Genomic DNA, 9,647 nt, shown 5'->3' on the forward strand with positions numbered 1-9,647 from the left:
AAGTTCAGAGGTAGAGGAAAGTAGTCCTATTTGAATTTTAGATCATGTCAACTTTTTGAGGTTCTAAGATTGTATCATTTTCACAATTAACTGGGTCAGTATGTAAACTCACAAAGTGTTCACAAGTATGTGTGTGTTTGTGTGTGTGTTTATTTTATGACACAGGTCATCGAGAATGCCCCTTCTCAAAAGGATGCTCTCATCAGTGCTTTGTACAGCAGTTTAAATAAAGTCATTCTTTATTGCCTGTCCAAGCCCCAGCAGTCCCTCTCCGAATGTGTTAGTCTTCTCAGCATCTTGGGCTTCCTACAGGAACACTGGGACATTATCTTTGCCACCTATAATTCCAACGTCAGCTTCCTCCTGTGTCTCATGCATTGTTTTTTGCTGCTCAATGAAAGAAGGTAAGTGCTGCCTACTTGTTTCTCACCTGCTGGTGGTCAATGCAGAGAAAAAAAAGCTTTAGAGGGACACTTGATTGGGGTCAATACAAATGTTACATATATACATATACATAAATATATATGTATATATATATTTCTTGGTTATCTGGTTCAAATTATAGGCAGTATTTGATAATCTGTTCATGTAACTGAGCAGCAAGAATCATCATGGATTAATAATTTACCCCATTTCCACAATTCTCAGGTTGTAAGCTATCTTATTGATTTCATTTTAGGGGCAGAAAGCTCCAACACTGAATATACACATTGATTTTTATGATGCAGCCCTATTTTAGAAATATTAACATTTGAGAAATGCAATCTTAGAATGGAAAAATAAATAGTAAATTGCATCATGCAAGGCAGGCATGATTTTCTTGCGGGAAAAATACACACACACTATTTATGATATAAATTGATATCCATAAACACACTTGTATAAGAAATACTAATAAAGAGAAACTGCATTAAGTTTAGTAAAATCCTTTTCTTGAAGTCCAGTGTTTGAAAATATGTTAGATTTCTCTGTGTATATGCACTTTCTTTTTTTTTTCTGCAAAAATGCAGATGTGTTGTTCAAAATTTACTAAGAACTTCAAGAGAGTGACAGCAGAGTCCAGGCATGGGGCCTTTCTGAGTGTGGACCCTGTGTGATTGCACAGGTCACAGACCATGAAGCTGGTCTGTCCCCTTCCAGGTGGGATGAGATCAGGGATGGGGCGGAAGTCAATACTTTGGGAGTCTACAAAGCAAATGACCAGTTCTGATGGTTGGGAAACCAAGAGAGAGTTCAGAGGGTCTGCTGGGAGCACAGATTAGATTTTTAAGATAAGAATAAAAAAAAAAGAAATTTTCCTATTTTCCAGGAGGCTATTGTATAATATATGCCACAGAAGTTGCTGTTACATATTTGTTTTAACTTGATTAGACAAGTGTTTTTCCAATTGATATGTACTGAGTTTGGAGGATGATTATTTGTAGTAAAGAACAATGGAATGATCCTAAAGAAACTGGAGTGTATAGTGAAAAGTCTCCTGTCTCCTAGTTATCCAGAAGGATTTGGACTGGAACCCAAGCCTAGAATGACTCCTTACCATCAAGTCTTTCTCTCTCCAAGTGAAGAATTAAGAGAAAAAGGAGAGGAAGACTTCCCAAATTTGAGTGATGGTATGTTTTATTTGTTGTTTATTTTTGGTAGGGTCGGTTGGTGGTGGTAACTTCTGGGCTTTATTCTTCAGCTCTGTGAGACTTGGTCAGACTAAGAACTTGGTGGACTTACTAAAATTCCAGGGAGTTCACCATAAGTTGATTTCTCAGGGGGTCTCTTGAATTTCCCTTTGGACTGCTAGATACAGGAACTGGAATGTCATCTCATTTCGTTCAATACATTACCAACCTCTTTCTTAACTTTCTTCTCTAGAAAATGGGAATAGAGTAAATAAATATTACTTCTATGATATTTTTGGCTTGATTGAATTTTTGAATTTGCTAATATCAAATCAAGTTAAAGTGATTGACAACTTGTAAAAACAAACAAACAAACAAAAAAGTAGTAGCCAGATCCATGTGTTTAGAAATTGCTCTTTTTAAATGAAATCTTGCTATCTGCAACAATGTGGCTGGAACTGGAGGGTATTATGCTAAGTGAAAAAAGTCAGTCCAAGAAAGACAGATATCATATGACTTTACTCATCTGTCAAATTTGAGAAGCTTAACAGATGCTCATTGGGGAAGGGAAGGAAAATTAAGATAAAAACAGAGAGGGAGGCAAACCATAAGAGACTCTTAAATACAGAGAAAAAACTGAGGATTAATGGGGTGGGGAAAGTGGGTGATGGGCATTAAGGAGGGCATTTATTGGGATTAGCACAGGGTGTTGTACAAAGTGGTGAGTCACAGGAATCAACTCCTGAAGTCAAGACTATATTGTATGTTAGCTAACTTGAAAATAAATTTTTAAAAAATTACTCTTTAAAATTTTTAAATCTATTTTTAATTTTTTAAATTAATTTATTTGTATTTTGAGAGACAGAGAGGATGTGATTAGCGAAGGGACAGAGAGAGAGATGGTGGGAGAGAATCCAAACCAGGCTCCACACTGCCAGTGCAGAGCCTAGTGAGGGCTCGAACTCATGAACCATGAGATCATGACCTGAGCTGAAACCAAGAGTCAAACACTTAAACAACTGAGCTATCCAGGGGACCCAAATGTTTCTTTATTTTTGAGAGAAAGGGAGGCAGAGGACCCAAAGTGGGCTCTGTGTGAGAGCCCGATGTGAGGCTTGAACTCACGAACTGTGAGATCATGACCTGAGCTGAAGTCAGACATTTAACCAACTGAGCCACCCAGGTGCCTCTAGCTCTTGCTCTTTTTGATCTAAGAAGCTTCAGCAGACTTTTTTCCACCACTTTGGTTTATTGACTGTGCCACTCACCTTGTGATACCAGATAGTGGGCACAAGGGCCTCTGTTGTCTTGGCCACATAGGTGCCAAAGCCAGTGCTTGAAATTCTCATGAAGAGAGTTTAAAGTATATTCTGTGAAATAAGTCAGGCAGAGAAGGACAAATACCATATGTTTTCACTCATATGTGGAACAAGAGAAACTTAACAGAGAATCATGAGGGAGGGGAAGGGGAAAAAATAGTTAAGAAGAGGGAAGAAGGCAAACCTTAACAGACTCTTAAATACTGAGAACACAGTGAGGGTTGATGGGGGTGGGGAAAAGGGAAAATGGGTGAGGGGTGTGGAGGAGGGCACTTTGGGGAGGAGCACTGGGTGTTATATGGAAACCAACTAGACAATAAACTATTAAAAAATAAGGTATACTCTGACACACTGTTAATTACAACACAAATATTTGTATTTTGGGTTTGGCTGGAAGAGTGGACTGAGCAATGTCCATCCTCCTAGGGTGAGAGAAATAGACCATAGAGACTGGTACCAGAGGAATGACTCAGTGGCTCAAGATCCAAGGGTGTTTAGGTAATGTTCAGGATATTATAATTATGGGACATAGCAGGTAGAACTGCCTTGTAGATTGGTTCATCTCTGGTCAAATCCAGGGCACTAAAATTGGTGGGTGGTGGGAAGCATGATTCAGTGCCAGGAAAGAGGACTGGCTTGGGTCCTGGGTCCCTAGGCACAGTCTTCGGTTTGATGTCCATTCCATTGAGGGCCCAACACAGAAGGTACATTGGATGGAGCTGTTGAGGTGGTATTTGGTTACCTAGAGCTTACAGAGATATTTTTCCCTTTGGTATTTAATGGAACTTGGGGCTAGAAGAAAGAGATTCCTGTGCCCATCAATTGTGTCTCCCAGCTCCAAACATATGAGGCAGGCAGGACTTGGTGGTCAGCGGTTAGAGGTGGGGGAAAGGCCCGCTTACATGGATGTTGGTAGCATTGTCTGCATACTGACTGCTTTCTGGCTGGAGATGACGTTCAAGAAGGATGCAATAAAAGCAGCCGTGCTACATCATCTCCTGGCCCTTGCTGGGACAGGCACTGAGGCCATCCTGATTGTGTGGTATACTCTCTCTGTTAGTCCAGCACAACATCCAAAAGACAGTGCGGACCCTCTGGCAGCAGCTCGTGGCACAGAGGCGGCAGGAACTTGAAGACACCTTCAAGATTGATCTCTCTGTGAAGCCTGGAGATACAGAAGTGAAGATTGAAGAGATTACCCCACTCTGGGAGGAGACGATGCTCAAGGCCTGGCAGCATTACTTAGGTCTCTGTCCACTTGGCTCTAGGGAACAGAACTGCTAAGTCTCATAGATGCAAACTTTCCTAAAGTTCCATTCAGTGTCCAAAGCCTTTTCTACCTAGACCTGCTCTCTCATCCCTTAGGTGGGGATTACTGAATCCTCATGCATCTTTGAGCATGAAGAATGAATGCTGCTTTACATCTTGGGAAGGCCAGAGGTGCAAGCAGATTCTAGTAGTCTCTGGAGGGGTTACCATGTCAGAGCTGTAGCTCTAGCCTAGAGTGTAGGGTTCTAGGTCCCGTCCTGATATTCACCTACCAGCTTTGAAACCTTGCCACTAAATCACGCATAACCTGGAGCCTCAGGTTTTTCGTGTTTCAAGTGAGTTTTCATCCCTAAGCTATTAATAATGACCTTTGTGTTCTTTCAGTGACTCAGCATCTCCTCCCTCCTATTAGTTACTGCTGCTGTAGGAATGATGTTTTAATTTTTTTAATTTTTAAAAATATTTTATGTTTAAGTAATCTCTACACCCAACGTGGGGCTTGAGCTCACAACCCCAAGATCAAGGGCCACATGTTCTACCGACTGAGCCAGCCAGGCACCCCTTAATTCTGTTTTTAAAGTGGTCATTGCTCTCAAATTATGGCTCATATACTTGTTTTAAGTCTTCTAGCATCACAATATTGACAGTGATTCCAGAGTTAGTTATTTCCATGTGTATCGTCCCAGACTGCCTGGCAGTATAGAACTTTTATTTATCGGCTTTCCAGATTAACCCTGGAAACCACATAGGTATGTACATATCTATGTATATGCAAGTGTAATTTGAAGTCAAAATGTCAGATTCCATTTCACGGAAAAGCTTAATAAAATAGGACATATATCCCCAGGCACATATAGTGACTAAAACGGTGAGATGGACCTCAACGCTTACAGATGGCTCTCATTTTGCCAGCAATCATATATAGAAAATTCTCTCTAGTTGATGGCCTGTGTTTTAAACACATAATTTTATTTACTCTTCATGACACCAGAATGAGGTTAGATGCTATTATTCCCATTTTGCAGGATGAGAACACTGAGGCTCAGGGACTTAGCTAAGTTGTCCAGCATCTCACTTTGTGTCAGTGGAGCTAGGCGTCCAAGCAAGGTCTGGTGACCCTGAAACCCACCGGGTATTTGTTTCTTAGTCAGAAGCGGTGTGAGTTGGTAGCCTGGGCTGTTTTCCTTATTGCAGGTGGCACACTAGGCTTGTGCCCCTGGCTGGCCCTTTGAAAGCCAGGCCAGTTGCAAAAATAGTGTGCATTCTCTCAACTTCCCTTCTGACCGTTTGTGCTTCCCTGTTCCTAGTATCTGAGAAGAAGTCGCTGACCAGCCGCTCGACTGTGGGACATCAGAGCAAGGTCTCTTCATGGAGTGGCAGCTTGTCTTCAGCCATGAGGCTGATGCCCGGGAGGCAGGCCAAGGACCCTGAGTGCAAGACAGAGGTGAGCTCAGATCCATCCCTTTTCCTTAGAGAAGCATCAGGCATTTGTTTCAGATCCCATGAGGCCTGTCTTCTTTCTCTGTTGTTGCTGGATATGACCCAATTCCATGCTCTTCTGAGCATTTAAGGTTAGGCATGTGACTTCCGAGGTACAGCTACATCTAGGGGAGGCAGATCTTAGGCTAGCTTTAACTTGAAGGGAGTATGGGCTCCCCTTGAGCTCCAGGAGCAGGAGTTCCTTATGGCATTAAATCCCAAACCAGTGCGTGTTCCTATTCTCCTTTTGAGTCCAGTATGCCCAAAGAGAACCAGCCCGCGGCTCAGTAAGAGCTGTATGTGTGGACTCAGCAAAGGGGTCAGAACACTGGCACCCTTACCGGGAGATGTAGTGGTGGATCCTCTTGAATACGTGGGGCCAAGTTGTTGGGTCTTTTGCAAATTAATTTCTTTAAAGCTGCATAACAAACCATCCTAAAACTCAGTGGCACCAACAATGAGGTTTTGTGGTCACAGGTGCTCTCATAGGACTCTGGAGCACAGCAGCGGTGGGGAGGTGTCTCTACTCCATGATGTTTGGGGCCTTGGCTGGGGTCACTGGAGGCTCATTTACTCACACAGCTGACGGCTGCTGCAGACTTTGGTCAGAGACCTTAGCTGAGACCTCTGGCTGGAATACCTATACCTGGTTTTTTCAAGTGTCCTGGGCTTCCTTATAGCCTGGTGCCTGGGATTCAAGGGCTAATTTCCAAATAAGGGGGAAAGAGAGACAGACAGACAGACAGATGGACAGATACAGAGAGAGAGAGAGAGAGAGAGAGAGAGAGAGAGAGAGAGAGAGAGAGAGAGGGAGGGAGAGAGAGAGAGTCAGGTGGAAGCCACAGTGCCTTCCATGACCTAGCTTCACCTCTGATGCATTCCTTTGGTAGAGACAGGCACACAGTTCTGCCCGGGTTCAAGGGGAAGGTAAATAGACTCTACCTTCTGGTGGGGAAGTGGCCAGCTTCTGCAAGGGCATGTAGGACTAGAAATATTACTGAGGCTCTTTTTGAGAAACACAATGTGTCATAGATTCTAATGCTGGAGTCACTGACTTGTTTTCAGAGGCAGCTGTGGTCATTGAATGGACCTGACCTTGGGATCAGGAGACCTTGGGCCATTTACTTAACTTCTCAGAGTCTTTATCTCCTTGTTTCCACAATGGGACAGATAACCATGGAAACTGTGGGAAGGGGATCCCGAGGGAGGTGGAATAGATCGTTGATCGACCCATTACACGCCCGGAGCTGTCTGCCCATGTAACTTTGGGAAATGAGGTTGACCCCAAATCCCACCTGCTCAGAATGTGGGCTCTGCTGTCCCAAGGGCTCTGCTGTCCACTGTGGCCAGTGACTGACGGGCAGGCACCATCATCAGATGCTGGGGAGAAGAGAGGAATGACTGCCTGTAGCTGCTCAGATAGCCAGGGAAAGAGACTTTCTTCTTTCTGAACTCCAGAAACAAGAGGACTTAGAACATATGGAGACAGAGCCCAAACATAGAAGGGAAGACATAAGGGACTTGACCGGGCTGTCTGGCCACCTAGTATTAGAACTGAGGGTAGGCTACGTCCTTAGCACATTGGCTTATGGAAGACACTGCTCAGTCAGCTTATTGATTGGCTGACTGAGTGAATGTAAAACTCACTTAGATTCCATAACAGCTGCATCATACAGCTCTTATCAGCCCCATTGTACAGATGTGCAAACTGAACTTTGAAAAGAAGCATCCCCACTTGTGCCCAAGCACTTGCTCCTGACCGATGCTATTTGTGATAGGAGGGGTCTAGCCCCTCTTCCTATGGCTTCACCCTGGATTTCTGTTCTTTGCTCGAGTTAGCTTTATCCCCAGGAGGTCAGGTCCATCTGGCGGAGGAAGCTAGGAAAGGGGCAGCAGGGATGCTGGCCATGGACATACATTGTCTGGGAGCCCTTCCAGACTATTGACGCACCTCTTGCCAGGTCCCCATCCTCTCCCAGGTCACTGTCATTGGCTCAACTAAGTAGCCTCTGAGTCCTGGGGAGATCGGTTGAGAAATAGTTCACCTGAAAGACACTTGAATAGACTGCAATATTTGAGGCCATGTAGGTCTACAAATGGCTTGTAACAGTTTGCTCTGGGCTCACACGGAAGCAAAAATATTTTAAATCAGTTCTGTATTTGCTGAAGGCAGGCTGCTGAAGATCCTGTCTTCTACATCAATTGAGGTCTCATTCCTTTATTCATTCATTTACTCACTCAACAAATATTTACCAAGTGCCTCCTTTGTACCCTGAAGTAAGCACTGAACTTGCAGAAGAGAGAAAAATCTGACATACTCTCTGCTTTCATGGAGACTGCATTTTAAGGCGTGAAGATAGACAATAAACAAATACACTTGTACATGTGAAGAGTGCTAATTGCAATGAGGAAAAATCGAGCAGGGTAAGTGGGAGAGGGTGGGTGTCTAGATGGAAGGTGGTCAGAGGCCCTCTCTGGAAGGCGGGCATAGAAGCAGAGAAACAAGGAAGTGACTTTCTGGAGAAAGAGCAGTCAGGCAGAGAGGACCATCAGGCAAAGTCACTGAGACAGGCATCTACTGGAATGTTCTGAGGCAGCAAATACCAGTGTGACTGGACTAAAGTGGGGACAAGGCAGCCATGGGGGACGTCTCCCTCGGTCAGCATCAGGAAGAACCGTGCTTTTCAATAACAGCTCATGAACAGCAGGACTCCTGTCACTGTTATATTTCTGGACACAGTGATCCGGGCCCTCCAAAGCCCGGAGAGGTAAACATGGCCCACCTCTTGTAACTGCACACGGCTGGTGGCATAAATCTCTGCACAACACATGCACACGCACACACATGCACACGCACACACCCTTTACCTGCTTCTCCCTTCCTGTTTGAGCCCCACCTTCCTTCAATCTGATTTATTCATCCTTGTGATAGCTTATAATATCTTGTGGACTTTTAAAAGATGAATTATTTTTGAAACACAGTGGGCTGTGATTTAATTTTAAAAATTAGCTGGTTTGGAGCATCTTATCCCAGTAATTTGGGCTGGGCTGGGCACCATGCCTGGTACATAGGAGGCTCTTAAAGAGTGTGTACAGATCTGCATGGGGGAGGGAATAAATGCTTTCTCCCTTTCTGCTGAGATGAAACTCACCAGCCTACACATCCTGCATCCATCACTCATCCTCGCGAGATGCCTTTGTTGTTAACAGAAGGCACAACTTCTCAGGTACATATGTACGCTGTGATGTCATAGGATAAGAGCATCGACTATTTGCCCTGGGGTCTGTTTAATTATTTTTAAAAATTAATTTTGATTATTACAGCTGATTACACCTCAGTGAGCAATGTAATTGATATTTTCTAATGTATCCCAAGGAACATTTTGTACAACATGCTTTTTGTTGTTGAAGGTTAAAGACTCCGTTATTGGTTTTTCCCTAAATATGCCCACATCATTAGTCCCTCCAGTGAGAAGGTCGCCATCTGGAAAAAGCAGCATGGAGACATTATTCAGGCACAAGTGCATGAAATTGGTGTTTCTGCATCTTCTGTCTCTCTTCTGGAAAGAAGAGGCTTATAATTAAAGGAGTTGGTTTTGGAGGAAACATTATTCATTTGGTGTTATTCCTTATCATGTCAGCGGCTGACAGCTCAGTAGCACTGATGAATTGTTCCTTCGAGTGAGACATACGATACACCATTCCTAACTTTTCTTACCTATCTTCATTTTCAGTATACAATGCTTTTCTCTTGGCAGGCGAGCTGAGCTTTGAGGCAAGGCTGATATGATGGATGTCATTTCTTCCTTTTCTTCTCCTGACCCCATCACAGTCTCTTGTGGGACCAAATTGTAAAGTCACGGTCTCTCCTGGGGTGGAGGCTGTGGGTGTTGGCCTGTCGGACAGAGGTTGGGGCCTTGGGCTCCTTGGAGGCCACGAAAGGCCACCTGTGGTGTCCTGGAAGCTGCTT

The 9,647-nt window shown here is 43.9% G+C and overlaps 1 protein-coding gene across 9 annotated transcripts in view; it reads left to right on the plus strand.

Moving 5' to 3' along the window:
• Nucleotides 1–9,647, plus strand: part of WDFY4 (WDFY family member 4) — a 274,355-nt gene that overhangs the window by 133,540 nt on the left and 131,168 nt on the right. For all 9 annotated transcript variants that reach the window (XM_029932108.1, XM_029932107.1, XM_029932101.1 and 6 more), the window contains 4 exons: nt 166–404; nt 1,489–1,610; nt 3,990–4,175; nt 5,506–5,642. In XM_029932108.1, the coding sequence (XP_029787968.1) occupies nt 166–404; nt 1,489–1,610; nt 3,990–4,175; nt 5,506–5,642 (684 nt within the window). The remainder of the gene's footprint in view (nt 1–165; nt 405–1,488; nt 1,611–3,989; nt 4,176–5,505; nt 5,643–9,647) is intronic.

Source organism: Suricata suricatta, chromosome 2 (assembly GCF_006229205.1).
Source record: "Suricata suricatta isolate VVHF042 chromosome 2, meerkat_22Aug2017_6uvM2_HiC, whole genome shotgun sequence".
Taxonomy (NCBI): Eukaryota; Metazoa; Chordata; class Mammalia; order Carnivora; family Herpestidae; genus Suricata; species Suricata suricatta.